This window comes from Diadema antillarum, unplaced genomic scaffold, assembly GCF_040938485.1.
Source record: "Diadema antillarum isolate AM-2024a unplaced genomic scaffold, OU_Dant_1.0 seq00000406_RagTag, whole genome shotgun sequence".
Lineage (NCBI taxonomy): Eukaryota > Metazoa > Echinodermata > Echinoidea > Diadematoida > Diadematidae > Diadema > Diadema antillarum.
In genome coordinates, this window is record NW_027271394.1 from 1,322,501 (window position 1) to 1,346,510 (window position 24,010).

The following is a 24,010-nucleotide window of genomic DNA, read 5'->3' on the forward strand; positions in this document are numbered from 1 at the left end:
AGACGCATTAACTCCCATATGAGATGACGCGATCATTCAAACTGAAAAGTAGGGTCTTCCCCTGTCATCTTTTCGTTGTACCATTTGTCAAACATTTCGTTCTGAGCCACGGTGAAGCGATCCTTCCACTGTCCAGAATAGCCTGCAAGAATAACGAAATAAAACTTGCCATGAGTGAATCCATAAGGCGTAAACGGTTTACAAATGACGGGGAATATTAGAAATTATGAAGTCATGTAATTCATAATCTACAATTCTAGAAAAATTCAAACTTGAGTGGTGATAAATCTAAAAAGACAGAAACATGTTAAATCAAAGGACGTTAGAGGTACATGAAAAGAAAGAGATTTATTATAATTATTATCATTATTCAGTCGACCAGGTAAAGAGTATAGGATACATATAATAAACATTGCAAACATGAAACAAAAACCAGAATGAATATTACAAAGGAATACACTGTACTGTACACGTTACACAAAATGAATATGAAATAAATGGAGACAACATGAGGGTCAGGGCACACAAAAGTCAAGACATTCACTATTGCCCGTAGGCATGTGAGCTCACACATGTTGCCCCTAAATAACAGCAAACAATCATTCAAAGCTAAAACATTATCCCTCAACCCCTGATCCCCACCCCTTAACGCCATGACCCACATCAAACTTTAAAACATGAAAAACACAATAAAATTCTAATACAATTATCCAATCACTAACTTCATTTATAATCATATTCATACATTAACTAATTTTTTTTTTTAAACTTCAACATTAATCTGGCAGATTCCTGGATTTCCACCCGGCAGCCAACTCTAAACCTTTAACCTCTTAAACAATAATCATCGTAATCGTCAGGTTAAAAAGTAAAACACATGCGTACAAATCAAAACTAAAACTACCACTCAATGTGATTTTACATATTTGGATTGAAGGGGAGGAGGAAAAGAAGAAATGGAGGGCGAGCTGATAAACAGCTGAAAGAGATGACAATCAGGTAACATGGAAGAGAGTAAGGGTGAAAACAAACGATCAAGTAAAGATAAAGGAAATTAGGAAAGGATTTCAAAGAAGGGTAAAGAAAGGGCAAAAGGGGGTAAAAGAAGAAGTAGGCATGTGGCAGACTGAGAAGAAACTGGACGATTAACATTTGATTAAGAGAAGGGAGATAACAGGTAAGAAGAAGAAGGTTAGGGAAAAGGCAGTCATGGGGGTCGTGGCTTTTACCTTTGCCCAAGAATGGAAAGCTTTTGATCTGTTCAAAGAAGACCTTGTTGCCTTCTTTCGCGTTAGCCTCACCGGTCGCGTACGTCTTACTCATTCCTTTGAACGAGCTGTGCTCTACCACCTTCTGAAGCTCCTCGGCGGTCAGGTCAACGCCGATATGGGCGGCTACGTTTCGGACACTGCCCACTGGATCCTATTTGCGAAATGAACACGTTGTTGCGTGACCTGACTGTTGTTATTGTTGTTTGTCTTTTAATCCAAAGTCATTATAAAGCATCTGTGAAGTTGTGATTGGAATGAATGTTCGTTGAACAGAGGAAAGTTACGATATCCTTTTACTTCGAGATTAATTGCATCGTGTGCACGCACCATCAGGAAGTCGGAAATAGTACATAGGTAGATTGAAAACTGACACAGCGGTAAGAAATATTATAGGGGAGGGTACAAGCTGAAATCTAACATTTGCTACATTGCTACCTCACCATCTTTTTGCTCAAGCATTTACGCCAGATATCTATTCCTACAGCTCGGTAGCGAGGGACATCTGAACATCTCGTCCTTGGTGGAAAGCAAGAGGGAAGATTTGAACCACGCGATATCCTGTTTTCAAATCCAGAGTATCATACTTATACCTCATCGCATATTTCCATTCTGTCCAAAGGAATTGATACCGTATTGCTTGCGATTGATGTGCTGTATCTGCATATATCTATCATTGCTGTCAAAATTTATGTTATCAACTTTGCCAATATCCGTATAGGAAGGAGGCTCTCCTCAGTTTCCATGCCATTTACAAAAAATGCTGAATGCTAATCCTTAAAGAATGAACGAAACATGGTAGTGATCGAGTTGCTGTTTTTTTTTTTCTGTTTACCTTTCTCATACTCTCATAGAAGAAAAATGCAGCGTTTTTCTTTTCCCTGATTTTCCAGAATTCCCTGACGTGATCACGCCAGGGTCCAAAAGCGTCTTCTGCAGCACAAGAAGAAAATAAAGCAAAATATTATATGATACGAGTCATCAGAAATAATTAGTACTTTTTGAATCCTAATGAAATGAAGATGAGTTAATCAAATAATCTCTCGCGGGGCCAGGGCAAGGAGGGAGGGGGGAGGGTTGGTGGAGGGGGGGGGGGGATAATACATAGGAATACATAGGGCCTAACTACTTGGCCCTACTTTTTTTTTAACCCAGGAAGTTGCACGAGAAAAAAAGAAGTGGTTACTTTTTTTGTGTGTGTGTTTTTTTTTTTTGTTTTGTGCGTGTGTGTGGTGTTTTGCTTGCCAGTTGAAGAAACCCGGAACTGGCGCAGCAGAAAGTTGCGCTGAAGACCTTAATTTTTATTAATCTATCTTTTTTTCCCTTGTCAGTTGAGGAAATCCGTGAGTAGCACCAGAAATATGAACTGCCCCCCCCCCCCCACACACACACACACTTTTAAAACGTTGCGCCAGCCATGTCTCGGGTAGTGGAGAGGTAAACGTTTAAAATGTATTCCTGTTGTCACTATCATGGTAGAGTGCACTTACTGTCTTCCAGAAATACACCCAGCAATAACTCCCAACTAAAGTCCGGTGGCTTGGTCTCAACCCTCATCACCATGTTGTAGAGTGAGTTCAGGACATCCTTGGGGTTGCGAGCCACGCAAATGACCTGTGATTTGAAATAAAAAGCGTCTGAAGGTACATTCTGCAGCATTTAGAACTCCATGGATGATCATAAAATGCATTTTTTTTTTAGATAAACATGGCATTTCTTGTTTGATTCATTGTGCCACAGTTCAAAAGAAACAAAGAAAAGAAAAAGAAGAAAAAGTAGTGCACTTTGCACTTGTTCAAAAGAAAAATGCAACAACAAACAGATTTATATAAAACAGATTTGATAAAGTGTAACATTAAGAACTTGCTTAAAAGCAGAAGCTTGTACAATGTAGACTCTAAAGTAATGATTGGTGAATTAATGCTAGAGTCACACACGGCCGGGTCACAAAACGGATTTCATCCGAGTGAAAATGAGCCGGATTAGTCCCGCAATTGAGAAAAATTTATGCTACAGTCACACACGGCCGGATTTCGAACCGGGTCCATAAGGAATTAAAACCGTATCGACCAGGTTCGAGCCGTAGAGACCCGTGACAAGTATCGAACCGTATAAAAATCCGCTTAATAAATCCTTAACTGAATCCTTTTCGACCCCTATCGACCTGTGCCGACAAGCTTCGACCCGTACCGTAAACCTTGTCATCATCCGTTGCGTGAAGTGGAGATGTATTCGTTGTCACTGTTGTTTTTTTGTTATAACTGATAACTTGCTGATAACGTCAACAGAGCTTGAGACACTGACACAATTATAGCGTTATAGAATACCGTGCTACTATGTATTTTCTTTTATCTTCCTGGCGTCCTTATATTCTAAACATGGTCTCCATTCTTTTTCACTTTAGATATTCACATATTTTGTTTAAGTCTCATTTTTTTTTTGGAATTGAGAAAAATTTATGCTACAGTCACACACGGCCGGATTTCGAACCGGGTCCATAAGGAATTAAAACCGTATCGACCAGGTTCGAGCCGTAGAGACCCGTGACAAGTATCGAACAGTATAAAAATCCGCTTAATAAATCCTTAACTGAATCCTTTTCGACCCCTATCGACCTGTGCCGACAAGCTTCGACCCGTACCGTAAACCTTGTCATCATCCGTTGCGTGAAGGCAATGCGGTATACGGCAAGGGTCCATACGGTTTTGCGCTGCGGGTAGCAGCGGGTTGATGCGAGTCAATGCGGTTCGAACCGGGTCAATTCGGATATCAATATGGAATTGAAATCCGTGACAAAATTTTAAACATGACCAAAAATTTTTTCACCGCCGTATCGTAGCCCACGGAATCCATCAGGAATTGACACGGGTTACGATGCGGATCAATGCGGGTCTCTACGGCTCGAACCGGGTCGATACGGTTTTAATTCCTTATGAACCCAGTACGAAATCCGGCCGTGTGTGACTCTAGCATAAGTTGAGAACGTAATGTGTCGATAATGTAATGAATTTATTATGAAATTACGTAATGCACTGATAATTGTAGAGTTCATGATTAACCTAAGATATGAAAGTTTAGTCACAATTTGGTACATAAATTTCGTCACCCGGTTGGGATTTTACTGTAAGTGCACAAAGATATTTCCAGTGATCAGAATAAGACAATTAAACACAAGATTTTAAGAAATTTAATTTGAGATTTTGCTTCAAGGATCTCAGAGAGCTTGATTAGATCAGACCAGAATCTAACTCCATTCCAAAATGAAGGGCATTGGTGGGTACAAGATCGAGAAGCTCAGCTGCCGACCACTTCATTCCCTTATTGAGTTGATTAATTACACCATATCGTATAAAGTCACTCCTTAACATTATACACTACAGTGATAATAATGATGATGATGGTAATAATTGTAATAATAGCAATAATAATAATATTAATAATAATGATAATAACACTTTTTTTTTACTTTGTAGGATATCGCAAATCCACTCGTGGTCTATCTTTGTCTGTTTTTTTGATGTGTAATGCTTGGTAAAAGATGTTCAGCTGAATTGACAGACTGGACTTGCTCTGACGTACCCTCCCTCTTTCTTCCAGGTTTGGCGGCAAGTAGCGGAGAGGAAGGTGGGTGATAATGACACGAGGGGACGGCGCCTTCGCAATCTTATCCGCAAAGGGAGAAAGGTCCAAAGGATTCTTGAGCTCTTCCTCGCGGGTAGCCGGCATCTTTTGCGTCATGTCGATCATCTCAACGGTGCCGGTGGCGAGTGACCGGTCGATCTTTTCTGGCACCCCTTTGGTGAGGATCAGACCAACAATCTCAAACATCCAGTGCGTTCCTTCGAAAAGATGCACAAAGAGATTAAGAGGAACGAAAGAGTTGTGCGTTTAATGTAATGTTCTGAAATAAAAAACAAAACAAACAAACGCACACCCACATAAATGTGGCGAAAAGTCGTGGTGTGTGTCCTCTGTGATATGATTTATAACCACCAACGTGGCGAGGAATCTATATACTTGTCTGTGTGCATATGTATACTCGTGTCTCTCTGGGATGTGTGTCTATGTCTGTACGATTTCCCAATAACTATAGCACCAACATCACCATCACAACAGCGTCGTCCTACATCGGCACACACAAACGTTCCTGGTAGCGAGCAGTCTAAGCAGTCAGTGGGCAAGCAGCTCACGGATCACACAGTTCATTTGGGAGTCTGAGCACAACTCAGATACTAGGTTTTATTACTCGTGAAACTTGGTTTTAACAAATATCGAGTTGGGTGGTACAAAACATTACTTCATCAAATCATGACGTGAAACACATGGGAAAATGACGTTCGAGCCTGGCGGCACGAGGACATCGGGTGCTGCTCCTAATGTTTTTATTATAAGGCTCTGCCAGACCAAAACAGCATCAGCCGAGGTCAAGTTCTCACGACCTACCGTTATATTTACCAACCAGAATTAACATATTCATAAAAGGGGGACAGATTTAACGGATTAAACTATAAACGGACTAGATTGACAGTGGAGGGAGGAGAACTGGGCAGTGAGGAAACTCAGGATACTTGCGTGCACGGGCCGCTCGCTGCCCATGTCTATTACCGAGCCGATGCTCAGTAACCGACTGTGCTATCCTCTGTTCCCCACCGACTCCGACCAGCCGCCCGGAAGGGGGGGGGGGGGGGGGGGGGGCTTAACAGATTTAACTCGCCCGGGGTAAACCGATGTGCAAATAAACTCGTAGCTTACAAACCAAATTTGCTTTTTGCTCTATGTTGGGACTTGCAGCACCCAATGCCTCTACCTGGCCAGAACCGTACCTTGTTTCGAACTTGTCTGCTCTCTGAGATCCTCGTCGGATTCTCTCTGATTTCCAGACCAAAACCCGGACACATTTATACCCTTCCCGACCACTCAAATGGAAGGGCAGATAAAGAAAACCATTACATTACGTTTGGTCATTACTTCTTAATTAAAAACTACTCTCGTTTCTCCCATTTTAGACAAAGCAAACCATACAAGCGATGACCAAAATATCTCCGCTCAATCCCTTTATTTAGATACGGCGTCTGATCTTACCGACTTATCTGTTACCCTATCTGCAACACCACACTCGCCAGTACCTTCTTTCCGGGGTTTCATATAAAACATAAATTAATTAACTCCTTATACCACGTAACAAATCGCTAGATGCCTTGGGCGTACCTTCCGCACATTCTACCACAGGGAGAGACTTAATGCAGTTTTGGACAAGGACCCCCTGTTTGGGGGGGGGGGGTTCTTTTAACATATAACAAAATTAACACTTCCATTACCTAAACTCTTTTCTGCGGCATTACTGAAATGTGCAAAGGCTTAATCAAAGTTTCAGACAGGTCTCCATTGTTTTAGGTAGAGTCTTCGAAAAACATAAGGAGATTAACTCTACCAATAACTGAATCTCTTGCATATACCTACTTTATGCGTACAACTGAAACATCGGCAATGAATGAATTAACGTAAGCTTCCCACAGGGATCTACTGTTTTTGGCTTCATAATGAAATAAAAAAATAATTAACTCTTTACTTTCGGGAGTCTTTAATTAATGTCATAGGGTAGTGCGATTGCGACCTAGCAGTAAAAGATGTCTTAAACGTATACTTAACAAGCTGCCATTCTCCACACTGGCACCTGGAAGTCTATGTGGTAAGAAGTATTAACTCTGTAAACCTCTATCTCTTACTCTGTAAATAGCTCTGAGAGTGAATGACTTGTGCTGAGCGACAGGAAGCCTTCTCTTTTTCTGGCCGCAGAGGGCCTGTCCTGGGTGCATTTTTGTCACAATTACCAGGTACTCATAAAAAAAGAGAGTTAACGCTTGTTAATGTTCAATAGAATCGAATGAAATATGTTTCATATGATACTTTTATTCTCGTTTACATTGGTAGGATAAGATAAAGAGGATTTTTACGCCTAAATGATAAGACAAATTTTCCCTTCGAAGGTTAAAAAAAACCAGAAAAAAAGATGTAACAAAATAAACCATAATGCGATGATGAGTACATGCCTCGTAACAATAGAAACAAAACTCGTACACAATGGTTTTTGTCATTGTATAAAATAAATTGAAATGATTTGAGTTTATTTCATTCTTTTCCATCTGGAATTAAGAATATTGACTAAAAGGAAGTTGAACATAATTTACTAGACGTTATAAAATGGTGTAATGCTAACAAATTAAGAATCAACACTTCCGAAACAAAGTATGAGACAGAACAGGTGAATTAAACACTGTTACACCTTAGAAGAGAAAAATGTGTGTGATCATTATTGGGCGTAAGATTTATCTTATGTTATCATATATGCATAAAAGTAGATAAAATTTCTTTCAATATCACATTATATATATATATATATATATATATATATATATATATTGATATTTAATCTTATTCTATTGCAGGCGTGCGTAAGAAGCATGAAATTGATTTTTTTTTTCCCTATCAAGTGTATCTATCCATCAAGCTAGGTAGCTACAAATGTGTATATATACAAAAATATAGGTATGATACTATATTTTCACTGTTAACTGTAGTCATATCCTCTAGGAATGACCGGCGTATTTACCACACTCAATCTCTCATGAAACTCGTCATTTCAATTACTATCCTGACATACAATGTATCTGTATTTTTTATCGTGTTAGGAGTTTAAATGGAATGCAGTCCCATGAGAAATCGTATACCTGACTTTGGATAGGTGCACAGCCAGATATCGTCTGGACGAACTTCAAATGTCTGCATTGCTTCAATACTGGAGTCCAGCACATTATTGGGAAGCACAGTCCCTTTGTATATGTGCACACCAGGGGCAGATGAAGGTTCCTTTCCTTCCATACTGGCTACTGTCTTTCGGTCCTGTATCACGCAAATTGAAAATAAAAAAGAGAGAACGCTGCATGAAAATGATTGCGAACTACGGGAACGTATAACATGCAATAATCCGAATGTATATCTGATCATAATAACCAATCTTGTATTTACCCTTCATTGTGGATGTAGGTATTTGTATTTCACAGTGCTCGAACCCGATGAAGAACAAGTGAGGACTGTAATAAGCAGCCTGCATATGCTAAACTAATCAAAAGTGGAACTGTAACTCATTCTCATCGTAACGTATCTTATTCCTAAAATTTATATGATATCTAAGCTCATTTTCTTTACGAGTCAGAGGTCCCACCCACATCAACACTCCGCTTTCACCATTCAAAACATTTTCTTTGAAATTAAAGTGAAATTACGCCAATTCTTATATAGCAAAAGTTCAAGTTAATTGTTGAAATGGAGCGGAGTTCATATTTAGATGAGCTCCGCTTCCTGTTCAAGTTGATAGTGGATAGTAATGGATATACTAAGAGAAAATAAAAGTACCGTTTGTAAAAAGAGTAGATTTTAACATGTTTTTGCATTTTTTTGTAATATCACAAAATCATGTCAGCACAATTAAATGCAATGACAACGAAAGCAAAAACAAAAGAAAACAAATGCAGTGTTAAGATATTTTGTCGTTAAGACGTTTGTCACATCTCTTTCAAAATGTTCTCAAATCTGCTAATGCCGTTTCACTGCATACAGGCCGCAAGTTGATATCACCTTCGAGGGCATTCATTCTCCCTCAAAAATATACACCAAACATTTAGACGTCTGATAAGGAAGTGATTTTAGTAAAAACTGTCTTCATTTTTGACAAACCATTATTGGTCAACCACCGCGTAACTCATATAAGCCATATAAAGTTATTTTGACTGAGTGAATGATCGTTAGTATATATGATGTTTACGTGCTTGTTTTCGTTTGAAATGTTAAACCATACTGGAAAATGACAACTTGGTTTGTTATCCTGTTTCAAGTAAAAGCGCTGGAGGTGTATAGGTACATAACCCTGTATCAGACGCGGTGAGTTGGCTCAGTCGGTAGCGCGTCTGCCTCACGATCACGCGGCCCGGGTTCGAACCCTAGTCTGGATTGAGCAATGTTGTGTGTTAGCATACTGTCCCCTCTAGCAAGAGGCAAAACACTCTGTCCCTCTTCTCGGATAGGACATAAAATGGAGGTCCCGTGTGTGAGATAGTAACAACTCATGCACGTAAAAGATCCCGCTTCATTCATTCATCGCAAAGAGCAGGGTGTTTAACCCGGTGAAGTGGTCCCACCTCACATCCAACTGGACCCCATGGAAGACCAGCTTAACGTAGCTGAATATGGGCTATCCAGCCATCTTCTCAGATGGAAACAAACAAACAAACAAACAAACAAACAAACAAACAAAACAAACACACTTTCCTGCTCAGTCCAAGTACCGTTTGTTTTATTTTTCGCTTGAGGACAACGTGACCTTACCTATAGCTTATCATGACTGAGAAAAGAAAAAAAACAGCCGAGCTTGCCTTATATGAATGAAGTGATTGAACTTCGAACCAGCCAATATTGATTTTCTTTCATTCACAATAGATTGTTCCTGGAAGCTAGTAAGAGATATATAGGGTAAACAAAAACATACCCGAGCTATACTATATACCTCCACCAAAATATACCTGTCACCAATAAAAGTTTGTCACCTTTCTGTCTCTGCGAATAGCGTTCCTTGTCATGATAGATATGATATACAAACAAATCAAGTACCTCTCAACTTTACAACTCCCATTGAAAATAAGCGTGTGTACTTATGGCTATATAGCATCTGAATCTTTTCAATTATACAACTGTTCGAAATTACCCATTGTAATCATATAAAAAGGAAAGAAGGATGTATGGGTAAAAGGGGCCAAAATAAGAAAGAAAAAACGGATAAGAAGAAACCGTGAAGTTTACACGTGAGCGCAAGCATGTGCACGGCAAACGCTCTCACCTGTTGCGTATATGAAATATAGCATTTATTCCTACCTTTCTGCCCGTCCAAAAAGAATTCGTTGTTAAATCCGATTATACGTTGGCTCTTGTTTTTAATTGTAGACTCAAGATTGATCTCTTTGGAACATGCTATTCTCTCTTTAATAGTCCCGAAGCTCACCTGTCGATATGAATGACTTCGTGTGTTTCACTTCTGCGAATGTTTGTATATGCAACTTTGTACAAAAGGCTTGCTCACGAACTGTTCGAATTCTGAAGGAGTACCTGGTCAACAGTTGGTCAAAGTCCATTTTCTTCCACGTTGGATCACAATGCCGTATTTGGAAATAGTGTTTTGCCGTCTTACATTGTCCATTGTATTTAAATTGTTAGCCTTACCATTTGCAGGCCATTTGTCGATTTCACATTACTGAAGACGTTATAGGAGGTAGGGTGGTATGATTCATTGTACCCATTGATAGGCAAATCTTCTAATCTTCATGTAGGCCTCTATGGATTAGTATCACACACCCCTCACTCTGTGAAAGCATAGAACGATAGAAACCAATCGCACTGAAAAGATACCAAAATAATTCAACCACAGTTATAATTCTAATTATGATAAATAATCCAGTACCATCATAGTACATCTTTAAGATGACCCGTGGTGGCATGTTTTCTTCCCTGCTCTGATGTATATCTGGACATTCCATGTCGGTGAAATACCAAACATACATAATACACACACACCCACACACAAACCCACGCACACATTTTTTTTCAATAATCTTTATTTGATTTCCAGAAATTCACATGATAAAACTTTCATCCCGAATGTTTGCAAACAATACACAACTATCGTTAATCAAAAGAAAAATTGTCAATCGGTACGTGATCTTCTCTCACAAAACACGCGAAAGTTTCTATAGCCTATTAAAAAAAAAGGTTGGTGGTAGAGAATCTTCCTACCTGATTCATCTTCAACTCGTTATTTGAAACAAATAAAAGCAAAAAGTTATGACATTAATTTTCAAGTATTGGAAAAATATTCAGATATAATGATAACATTTTTTTTTTAAATATTGAATAATGAGCTCTATTTTAGATTTAGAGATAGAGAGTTCGGGACGTCTGCACCGTGATGTTCTAATGATTTTTGGTCTGTGATGACTCTAGGGTTTTCGAGATTACAATTTGGTGATTGACGAATTGGGTATGAATACAATGCAGGGTTTGCAGTGAAAACCCCACCAAGTTTTTTTTTTTTTTTCAGGAAGACGGTTGTATGTGTATTTTTTGCATAGAGACTTAAGTCCGAAAAGTATGTATATCATTAACTTTCAGTATTTTCAATTGATAGAATATGGGATCGGATGGGATTAGATAAAGAAACTTAGTGATTAATCGCACAATACGTTTCTGAAGAATAAAAATCGAATTTATTCTACTTGATCCACAGTTTCCGCAAGCAATATCACAGTTTGTTATGGTAATATCAGAGCATTATGTGAAGTAATACGGTAATTTTGAAATGTGAGGGGTTTTTTTAACTCTAGAATTTCCATTACTTTTAAACAATATGTGTGAATATTGTGAATATGATTATTGTAAGTTAACTTAGAGTCAATTATAATTCAAAAAGAAATGACTGAAGTTCACTTAATGAAGTTCACTTCAATTCATACACAAAATGATAATAAGTATTATTGAATATCAATTTTTGAAAAACTATGTTTAAAAGGCAAACATTGTAGGACAATGTATTTCACGCAAACCATTGAGAAACTTTATCTATTTGCATACGTTAAATATTAATCAGCATTTCATTGTCCTCATGGGAATAGATAATGTTAGTATTAATGGCAAGTAAACAGAAATTAAGAATGCTGGAGTACTTTATGATAGCATTGATTTATATAAGATACAGGAGATTGCTTTCTACAAGATAAGTAATCAATAATCCATGAAAGTGTTAAACCACGAAGGCCATGTCTCTGTAACATATAAACCAAATTCCCTTGGTGATTCAACGGCATTTATTCATTATTATATAATCATTACCTATTTATTTAGAACATTTTCTCATAACAACTTCAAAACTTATCAAGAAATCCATGATTAGTCTTATCAGTAGTCTTCTGAATATATACCTCCTGCCAGTTCTCCTGTAATGTGCTTAATTATTGTCAAAAGAATGACATATTTTGAGCTGATTCTTTTCTATACATCATAATCCATCTCGTTAGAGAGGTGTTTTTTATATTTTCTGCTGGATAATGTAAAATGGTAAATATAGATAGATGGTTAGATATATCATGATGTAAAATCCAATTATCAAAATATTTTACACTATCTTTAGATAATGTATTTGTGCGATCTATTTTGGAAAAAATCCAAAAGAATCTTGTAAACTTAATTTCTTGACATGCTTGAGATATCCAATTAAGAAATTCTTCAAAACCATACAAACACATCATTTCTGTTACGTCTGCCAGTTCTGCGATGATTTGACTTGGTCAATCTGCCTCCTGATCAAATTCAAATTCAAACTTCTAGTTTTACTTCTTTCAACAGAATGTACAAAATACGGAAAAAATTCACGCAGTACAAAATTGCGTGCATTCTACATGATACACAGGTAGGAAGGGATGCCTGTAGTCATTGCAAAATGAGGCATTATTTATAAAAAACATATGAATACATTCTGTGGAAAAAATGGAGTGTACAAAGAGCCAAAAGATTAGGGTTTGATTCCCGAATCTAAAGGAGCAATGTTGTGTGTAAGTATATAACTGTCCCCTCTTTGCATATGGAAAAATTAAACAAACAAACTTGGTAACCTATATAAGATTGTAAGTACTGTTGGAACAATTGTCAAATTTTGTTATACGTTATACTTGTGTTGAAAAGAGAATGCCCGATTTAAAACTTAACTGAACTGTCAAATATGGCGTTGTATATACCATTGTCAAAAGGCTGCAAATACTCGATATTGATTGGAATATGAGGACTATGCGTATGTTTATGTGGACTATGATTAGTTAAAAGTAAAAGAAGTAGAGAAAGAGGGTAGAAAAGGAAAGGTCTTTAGCCTAAGACATATAATGCGGATGCCAGGAATTCCATGTTGTAGATTCGTGGGACGCAAGACACGTTTACACTGGCAGAGATGACACATTCATTCAAACTCAAACGTAGGGTCTTCTGCTGTCATCTTTTCATTGTAAAATTTGTCAAACATCTCGTTCTGAGCCACGGTGAAGCGATCCTTCCACTGACCAGCATAGCCTGCAAGAATAACGAAATACAATTATTTGTCAACAGTGAATTCCAAAGGGCATGAGTGATTTACAAATGGCAGGATTTGAGGAATTTTGAACTCATATAATTCATAACAAGACTAGAAAACTTCGAAACTTGAAAGGTGATGATAAATCTAAGTGAAAATATGAATAAAAGTACGATAGAGATATACAGGAGAAGAAAGAGCATCGGAAATGAGAAACGGCAGTTATGGGGATCCTGGCTTACCTTTGCCCAAGAACGGTAAAGTTTTGATCTGTTCAAAGAAGTCCTTGTTGCCTTCTTTTGCGCCAGCCCCACCGGTCGCGTACGTCTTACTCATTCCTTTGAATGAGCTGTGCTCTACAACCTTCTGAAGTTCCTCGGTGGTCAGGTCAACGCCGATATGCGCGGCCACGTCTCGAACACTGCCCACTGGATCCTATTTGTGAAATGAACACACTGCTGCGTGACCTTAATGTCGTTATTATTCACTTGTTTGTTTGTTAATCAAATATACATTACAGAAATTCATTTTAAAGCATCTGTGAAGTTTGTGTCTGAATAGAATATATATGTTCAATGAACAGAGGAAAGTTACGATGACCGATAAGGAAGTTTTGTGACAGGCATTGAAAAGTTGAACGTTTCTAGGCCGTTATCCTTTTACTTCGAGATTAACTGCATGCACCATCAAGCAATCGGAAATGACAGAAAAATTGAAAACCGCCACAGCGGTAAGAAATATTTTAGGGGAGGGTACAAGCTGAAATCTAACATTTGCTATATTGGTACCTCGTCACCTTTTCGTTCGAACATTTACGCCAGATACCTATGCCTACAGCTGGGTAGTGAAGGACATCTAAACATCTCGTCCTTGGTTGAGAACAAGAGGGAAGATGTGAACCACGACATCCTGCTTTAAAGTCCAGAATATCATACTTATACCTCACTGCATACTTCCACTCGCTAGTGATCTACTGTATCTGCATATATCTATGCCAACGCAGTCAAAATTTCTGTTATCAACTTTACCAATATCCGTATTAGTAGGGTACCTAAGGGGGGGGGGGGGGTCACCGTGCACCCCCCAGGACTCCTCGAAACTTACATTTTCAGGATCCTCATGACATACCAAAACATAATCAAGATGTTAACAGGAACGAAAAGTGGCTGTTCTAGGTGAAATTTAATGTATTCCATTGTTTGTCATAATTTCTTATGTATTTCTTTTTTTTCAACTTTTTCAACTTTTGTTTTTTCTTTGTTTTTCTATTGGAAATTGTCACTGACCACTTTTCTACCATAGTTAGCACAAAATTAATCAATGAAAGTGATTAATTGTAAAAATAATCAGGTTTTCATGACTTTCATGACAGAGGACCTGTTTTCCATAGGAAATGTACACAAAAGCACAAAATTGTGCCCGTTTCGGGACGACATTCCGTTACAAAAATGGGCGTGACTTCGCACAAGTATGCGGGGAAGTTGCAAATTTGGTCTCGAAAGTTGCGTGAGACTTGAACAAAACAAAATCAAGTAAGTTTCGAGGAGTCCGGGGGGGGGGGGGGGTGGGGATGCACGGTGACCCCCCCCCCTTAGGTACCCTACTATGTAGGCCCTACATGTAAGCACATATACATTACATACATATATATATATATATATATATATATATATATAGCACACCCTGTTGTCGTGGAAACAGAAGAAATACATTTATGTCGAACGCGCACACGAAGTTAAGCGACTTTCGGTTTATCAAAGAGAAAGATATGGATAAATACTTAGTAAAGCATACCACCTCCTTAAAAAATGAGATTATGTGAAAATTGATTTTTTTTTCATGCAACATTAACCCTTTAAGGACGGGGGGGGGGATCCAGCCCCCCCCCCCCTCGAAGTTTCGCGCTATAAATCTGTCGCGAGGCTTCTTGACATTGTTTGTTCAAGTCTCGCACAACTTTTGAGACCAAATTTGCAACATCAATGTCATGAAGGTCATGAAAACCTGATTATTTTTACAATTAATCACTTTCATTGATTAGTTTTGTGCTAATTATGGTAGAAAAGTGATCAGTGACAATTTCCAATAGAAAAACAAAGAAAAAACAAAAGTTGAAAAAGTTGAAAAACAAAGAAAAAACAAAAGTTGAAAAAGTTGAAAACAAAGAAAGAACAAAAGTTGAAAAAGTTGAAAAACAAAGAAAAAACAAAAGTTGAAAAAGTTGAAAACAAAGAAAGAACAAAAGTTGAAAAAGTTGAAAAGCAAAGAAATACATAAGAAATCATGAAAAACAATAGAATACATTAAATTTCACCTAGAACAGCCACTTTTCGTTCCTGTTAACATCTTGATCATGTTTTGGTATGTCATGAGGATCCTGAAATGTAAGTTTCGAGGAGTCCTGGGGGGTGCACGGTGACCCCCCCCCCCTTAGTTACCCTACAATATAGGAAAGAGGTTGTCCTAAGTTTCCATTCCACTTCAGGGAGATCCTAATTCTTTAAGAATTAACGAAACATGGTAATGATAGAGGTGCTGTGTTTTTTTTTATTTACTGCTTACCTTTTTCATACTCTCATAGAAGAAAAATGCAGCGTTTTTCTTTCCCCTGATTTTCCAGAATTCCCTAACGTGATCACGCCAAGGTCCGTATATGCCCTCTGCATCACAAGAAAGAAGAAATTGAAGCCAAGTACTGATAAGAGACATCAGGAATAATTAGTGCTTTCTGAAACTTAACGAAATGAAAATAAGTTAAAGTAATGATCTCGCGGATAAAGGGAGTGGTATATAAACTTTCAACATGTATTCCTGTTGTCATTATTATGATTATATTTTGTCTTGATACCGTATCTGCTTTAAAAACAATAACCGCTACAGGACCTAAATATTGGAATGAGTTGGATAGAGAAATAATCCAATCTCAGTCTTTTTATTCATTTAAGCATAAACTTAAACTAGTTTTTCTGAATTCATATCTATGGCTATTCTTCAATCCTCCTCGACATTCTCTGTCCATACTTAACGTTACTGACATTATCGATTATGTAACATGTGCCTCGCTCGTGATTTCTGTATTATCTCCTGAACTTCCTTCGTACACATTTGGTATCTCTGCTATTGTACACTGCATCTGACTTGTACCTCGCTCGGGTGATCACGCAACTCTCAAGAAGTCTTGTGCCGCGGACATTGTTTTCTTTGTTTTTTTCTTTTTCTTTTTACTTTTTTTTTATATTTCTCAATTCAGAAATTGTCATTCCTTTAATTACATATACCAAGTAAGAAATAATTTCACATCCGCATCTGGGAATCTACACCCTACAAGCAATGCTTCTATGTAGATTCCTCATATTTCACATGTTTTATTGTCTTATTCTACTTGACAATTCATCCAGGCTTTTGTATTGTGATGTTTATGTTTTATGTATTTGTTGAAATGTGGAATATGGAACAATAAAAAAACAAAAACAAAACAAAACAATAGTCTTAATTGCGGAATAATGGTAAGATAGATTGATCAAAGAAAGATTTGAATTAGATTAAGGTTTGTAAGCGGGTGGAGGGCGAGTGAAGATGAAAGTAACGCATACAAAATAGTTTTTAACAGAGGGATAACTTTAGTTTCTAAAATAATTAGTCACAAAGACTGATTCTTATCACCATCACGCAGTGACGAACTTAGTTTCAGTGTTATGCCATCATGGATATTTAGATTCGATTCGATTCGATTCGATTCGATTCGATTCGATTCGATTCGATTCAATTAGATCCATTTTCTTTTCATGCTTTTTCCTACAAAACATAAAGGTATAAGGTATAACATAACGTAAAGTAATTACGAATGATCGCAGGTGTAAACTACACTGTGAAAAAAACTAAAGAAAAGAAATTATTGTTAATGAGTACAGATGATACGGAGGGAGATGGCGATAACTAAGGATATGGTCAAAGAGCACCAGTAACATTGGGTGCCATCTTACAAGGTCACTTGGGACTATACACTTACTATCTTCCAGAAATGAACCCAGCAAGGGCTCCCAGGTAAAGCCCGGTGGCTTGGTCTCAACTCTCATTGCCATGTTGTACAGCGAGTTTAGGGCATCCTTGGGGTTGCGAGCTACGTAAATAACCTGCGAATGAAAACAAAAAGCGTCAGAAGATTTATTCTGCAACATTTGAAACTTCAGGGATGATCATGATCATAAAATGAATGTTTTTTTTATTAAGCATAGCATTTCTTGTTTTTTATTCATTGTTCCATATGTCACAGTTCATACAATTTTACATTACATTTGTTTTCAAAAGAAAAGTACAACAAAAATAGTCAATGTAAGATGAACATAAACAAATGTATATAAAACATATTTGATGACGTGTAATATATATAGGTTTACCTGGTCAATTTCATACTTCGTCATTCAAGTTCCTAATTCCGAGCATTCAATTTCACGCATTTCGCGCTCACAGCACTGAATCAGCAATCATATTCAAAATCCGGTCATTCGAATTCACCTCTCGGAGCATTCAAATTCACATCGGAGCATTGAAATTAACTGTCGGATCATTCAAATACACATCGGAGCATTAAAATTAACCGTCGGAGCATTCAAAATCACTATCGGAACATTCAAATTTAAGAGAGGAGCACGTATTTCAGCAATGAGCATTCAAATTCATGTCAAGCAAGCGACGGAATCTTGTCGGTTATTCAAATTCATGAATAGGCAACCATGTTCCAAATAAGTGCATTCAATTTATAAGAAGTCCTGGCTTTAGTTAGTATGGGACCGTGTATGTGTGTCTTTTTGTTAAGCTTTGAATATATTGGGATCTATGATGAAGGTTGTTAAACCAGTATAGAGGTCCACCTGTTCACTGAAAAATATTAACTCGGGCTTCACGAAAAGGAATAGACAGGCACACGTCCCTCGGATAGGACATAAAATGGCGGTCCCATGTGTGAGAGAGTCACAACTCATGCACGATCCCACTTCATTCATTCATTGCAAAGAGCAGAGTGTTTAACCCGGTGAAGTGCTCCCACCTTATATCCAACTGGACCCCATAGAAAACCAGCTATTGCAGCCATCTTCTTAGATGGAAAATGAAACAAACAAACAAACAAACAAAAGCAAACATTAAGCCATGTATATGCCTACATACGCGCATGATACGGAAGGTTGGTTGACACCTTCGGAAAAAAAGCAATTTCGACTAGGCCTACATTGAAACAATGCATTGCAATGGTTGCATTTTGAAATTGAACGCCCAATCGTGAATTTGATTTCACGAAAACGATATATAATGCCCATAAATGAAATTCATCGCTCGGATTCTGAACGTGAATGTCCGAATATTTTCGCGTGCGTGCGCTGTGTGAATTTGAATGCACGTTAAATTAATTTGAATGACAAAAGTATGAAATTGACCGGGAACACCTATATCAAGAACCTGATTAAAAGCAGAAGTTTGTAGAATGTAGGCTCTAAAATAATGATTGGTAATTTAAGAGTTTAGTAGAATGTTTTAACGGCTAAAGATAAGGGAATATACGAGAACGAAAAATGTCGATGATAAAATAGAATTGCTCTAATACAGTGTACATTATTAGCCTAAGGTACGAATGTTTAGTCACAATTTTGTAAATAGATTTCGTCACCCGATTGGGAGTTCATTGTGAGAGCATGAAGATATTTCCATTGATCAGGGTAGGACAATTAAACATAACAATCTAAGAAATTGACTTTAAATTGCACTTTAAGGACCATCAGGAAGCTTGATTGGATCAGAACAGAATCTAATCAAATGCCAAAATCAAGGGTATTTGTTGGTATAAGAAGTTCAGTGGTTGACCATTTTCATTCCCTTCTTAACTTGATTAAATGACACCATATCGTATAAACTCATTCCCTAATTTATACACTACAATGATAATGATAATAACAAAAATGATAATGATAATATCTATAATAAAACAACAACAACAACAATGATAATAACACGCTTTTTCACTTTATAGGATCACGCCAATCCACCAGTACCCTTTCTTTGAATTTGTGTGTGTTTTTGATGAGCAATGCTTGATGAGAGGCTCAGCTTAATTGACAGACTGGACTTGCTCTGACGTACCCTCCCTCTTTCTTCCAGGTTTGGCGGCAAGTAGCGGAGAGGAAGGTGGGTGATAATGACACGAGGGGACGACGCCTTCGCAATCTTATCCGCAAAGGGAGAAAGGTCCAAAGGATTCTTGAGCTCTTCCTCGCGGGAAGCCGGCATCTTTTGCGTCATGTCGATCGTCTCCACGGCGTCGATGGCGAGTGACCGGTTGATCTTTTCTGGCACCCCTCTGGCGAGGATCAGACCTACAATCTCAAACATCCAGTGAGTTCCTTCGAAAGGATGCACAAAATGAATGAAAGTCAAATTGACAATATGAACCGCTTTGAATCATGCTATTTTTTTTTTTTAATGGACATAAACTATATTGAATACATGCTGAAAAGGAGGATTCAGAGAAATGAAAGAAATGTGCGTTTGATGTAATATTCTGAATTAAGATATCACACACACACACACACACACACACACACACACACATGCATTGTGTAATACCGGATACTCATCGAAAAGGATAGTAAACACTAATTGTTCAAATTCAAATATTTCATACACACCAGGGAATCAAATGAATTGAATATCGCGAATTAAAGGAACTCTTATTGTCTTTTATATTTGGTAAGATAAATAAAGGGGGCTTTTACGTCTGAATAGTCAAACAAGGTTTTCTATTATATATATATATGTGTATATATATATATATATATGTGTGTGTGTGTGTGTGTGTGTGTGTGTACGCGTAGATACATGCAAGAGCTTGCTCCCAAAGGCGCTAAATCCATGGAAAATGATGGATTTAGCGTCTTTTGGAAGCAAGCTCTTCATTTACTATTTCTCAGCTAGTCTTGGCTGGCTGGCACCAATCTAGACACATGGGCCCGAATTCACGAAGGTGGTACAAATGAACCATGGTTTAAACCATGGACAAAAACCATGGAGCGCCAAGTGTCGCACTGAATATTTCGTTACGAAATTGGTCATTTCGTCTAGAAAATGACCTCTTCGTTAACGAAATTATCATTTCGAGGAGGAAATATTCATTTAGTTACAAAATGTTGTCCATTCGTTACAAAATAACCATTTTCTCGACGAAATGGCCAATTTTGTAACGAAATATTCCGTGCGACACTTGGCGTTCCATGGTTTTTGTCCATGGTTTAAACCATGGTTTCATTTGTACCACCTTCGTGAATTCGGGCCATGAAACTCTTCATAAGAATCGTGTAAGGAGTTTAGATGGAGCGCAATTTAATCTAAAAAATCGTATACCTGATTTTGGATAGGTGCACAGCCAGATATCGTCGGAGCGCACTTCAAAAGTCTGCATTGCTTCAATACTGGAGTCCAGCACAACATTAGGAAGCACTATCCCCTTGTACATGTGCACACCAGAGGCATAGGAAGGCTCTTTTCCTTCCATACTGGCCAATGTCTTTCAGTCCTGTATCACGTAAATTGAAAATGATATAGAGCATGTTGAAAATGATTGCGAACGTCGGGAACGTATATATTACAATAATCCGTATTTATATTACATCATTGTAACCAATCTCGTGTTTATCTCTCATTGTAGATATATGTACTTTACAGGGCACGAACCTGAAAATCACCTGGGGTCTTTAATCTAAAGCAGCTGTAATCCAAAGTGGAACTGTAACTATAGTAAATCTTATCCTAACTTACCTTATTCCTAATATTGCTGTGCTAAGCTCCTTTGCTTTATAAGTTAGAGGTTCTACACAGATCAACACTCCGCTTTTACCAGTGAAATTACGTCAAGTCAATAGGAAAAACTAAAATTATTTTTTAAAATGGAGCTCATATTTAGATGAACTCCGCCTCATGTTCAAGTTGATAGTTATAGTAATACTAAGAAAAAGGAAAGTAACTTTTGCAAAAGAAGTTAAACGTCACTGTTTTGGCTATTTTTTTGTTGTAAAATCACAAAATCATACAAGCATAAGTTGAATGTGATGACAATAAAGCAAAAACAAAAGAAAACAAATGCATTGTTAAGATGTTGTCTCAACTAACGTTTATCACAGCTCTTTCAAAATATTTTCAAATCTGCTAATGCAGTTTCACTAAATAATATCATCTTCGAGGGCATTAATTTTCGTTCAAAGCATACACCAAATTTTTACACGACTGATAAGTAAGTGATTTCAGTCCCCCTTCCCCCCAAAAAAGAAAGTGTTCATTTTTGACAACCGTTTTGGTCTACCAATGGTCTATCATCATTTTTCAATGAATGTAGCGCCTTTTGGAAGCAAGCTCTTTCACATACATATATATATATGTATATATCAATATATATATATATATATATATATATATATATACATATATATATATCGGGTGTCCCTAAAAAAGCGGAACGGTGGATTTTCAATACCATGCGTTCTAAAGGTGATACATTTTTTGACATCATTAGAAAGAACATCATCCACAAAAGACAATGATATCAAAATCATTAAATTTGGTTTAGTACTTTTTATTCTACGCGAATTTCTGTAAATGCAATCATTTTCAAATTTCGCCGGATTTTTGCGACTTTTGCGAGATAATAATTTGAGTGCGACACGCGATCCATACGGTGAATATTGTTTTTAAAGCTCGGTGATCCATGCCAACAAAAGATACATCTTTCACATTGGGCGCGGGTCAGAAAAAAAAAACCCCAAAACAAAACAGTGTGTGTGTGTGTCAGTCTGTCTGTCTGTGTCTGTGTGCGCGCGCCCAATGTGAAAGCTGTATCTTTTGTTGACATGGATCAACGAGCTTACACAAATAAATGAATTTGGTATCATTGTCTTCTAAAAGATGCTCTTTCTAATGACGTCAAAAATGTATCACTTTTAGAACGCAAAATACTGAAAATCCACCGTTCCGCTTTTTTGGGACACCCGGTATATATATATATATATATATATATATATATATATATATGTATTATGCATATTATTATATATTATTATTAATATGTCACATATACGATAGAGAGATGCATAAACTGTAAATTCCAAATTTTCGGCGGCCTCCCCCTTTGTTAGGGATGAAACTGCCAAGTTATCTTTACAGTGAAGATAAACGTTTTGATATCATTTTAAATCAACACTTATCTTAATTGTCGGAATATCAATATCTTAAAAATCCCCGCATTTATGAAAGGTGACATTACAGAAAAAAAAATAAAATGTAGGAAATTTATTATTGAATTTGAGGTGCACTGCACATTCTACGTACACTCGAACTATAACATCACCAGCTGATGCAGGTTAATCTGATAATGTAGTGTATACACAATCAATCAGTTCATTCTGAAAGGTGACATCATTTTAGTTTCCATTCCATATTCCAGCTAAAACTCCATGAGTATACTATCCTGGCCAATGGGAACTCAAGAAAATGCGTTATCCCGAGAGTTCGTGCAATAGCGATGAAAAACACCAAACGTGTACCAAACCTACAAGCGCAATCGAGCAAAACGTTACCATGCTAAAGCTCCTTTCGGCACCTATACGAGTTTCATATCATCCGTATCAAGAGCATGAAATACAGATTTTACAACAGTCCAAAGGGTATGGATCACATTATATACATACATTATACACATAGTCTGAAGAGAAGCTGAATTTGATCTTATGATCGATATGATGATATTATACAAACAACTGAAGTATACCTCTCAACTTTACAGCAACTCCCATTGAAAATAACCACGTAGTGTACAAATGGCTATATAGCACGTGATTCTTTTCAGCTATACAGCGGTTTGAACTTACCCGTTGTAAGCATATAAAAAGGGAAGAAGGGTAATTGGTTAAAAAGATACGAATGGGACCAACATAAGAGAGGAAGGGATAAGTCAACATGTAAGCGCAAGAATGTGCACGACAAACGCTCTCACCAGGTGGCATGTGAGATACAGCATTTATTCCTACCTTTCCACCCGTTCGACAAGTATGCGTTGTCTAATTATACGTTGGCTCTTTGTTTGAAAATGTAGACTCAAGATTCATCTCCTAAAAGACATAATATGAGCATGCTAATCTGTCTTTAACTGTCCTGAAGCTTACCTGTCGATGCGAATGCCCTCGTTAGTTCCACTTCTGCGAATGCTTGTATATCTATACAAATAGGTCGTACACGAACTGCTCGCATTCTAAAGGAGTGCTTGGTCAAGGTCCAGTTTCTTCCACATTGCACCACGACAATGATATTTCATATTTGGAAGGAGTGTTTCGCCGTCTTCCAATGTCCATTTCATTGTTAGTTTTGTCGTTTGTGGTCTACTTAATATAGATTTCATAATTCTGAAGAATTTTCGAGGTAGGCTGGTATGCTTCTCTGTCCCCTTTGATAAGCAAATTTACTAATCTTCATGTAGGCCTATGCAGAGACTCCAACTCTCCCGTTTTCGATGGGAGATCTCATTTCGATGGGAAAGCTCATTTTGGCA

The 24,010-nt window shown here is 37.5% G+C and overlaps 2 protein-coding genes across 3 annotated transcripts; both read right to left on the minus strand.

Annotated features, from left to right (window-relative positions):
* Positions 1–32: 32 nt before the first annotated feature.
* On the minus strand, positions 33–8,147 carry LOC139732228 (sulfotransferase 1A1-like). The gene is made up of 6 exons (XM_071643104.1): positions 7,997–8,147; positions 4,848–5,107; positions 2,759–2,882; positions 2,104–2,201; positions 1,230–1,422; positions 33–142 (listed from the first exon to the last, which is right to left on the minus strand). Exons 1-6 carry the CDS (start codon positions 8,145–8,147, stop codon positions 33–35), a joined length of 936 nt encoding a protein of 311 aa, XP_071499205.1.
* A 3,679-nt stretch (positions 8,148–11,826) lies between these two features.
* Positions 11,827–23,655, minus strand: LOC139732203 (sulfotransferase 1C2-like). 2 transcript variants are annotated; one of them, XM_071643080.1, is made up of 7 exons: positions 23,628–23,655; positions 20,818–20,989; positions 19,561–19,820; positions 17,438–17,561; positions 15,991–16,088; positions 13,671–13,863; positions 11,827–13,427 (listed from the first exon to the last, which is right to left on the minus strand). In XM_071643080.1, the coding sequence occupies exons 2-7, from the start codon at positions 20,966–20,968 to the stop codon at positions 13,318–13,320; spliced, it is 936 nt and encodes a 311-aa protein (XP_071499181.1). In that variant the 5' UTR covers positions 20,969–20,989; positions 23,628–23,655; the 3' UTR covers positions 11,827–13,317. The 2 variants fall into 2 exon arrangements, with proteins under 2 accessions (XP_071499181.1, XP_071499180.1); XM_071643079.1 differs by having other exon boundaries at positions 23,493–23,636.
* Positions 23,656–24,010: the final 355 nt, after the last annotated feature.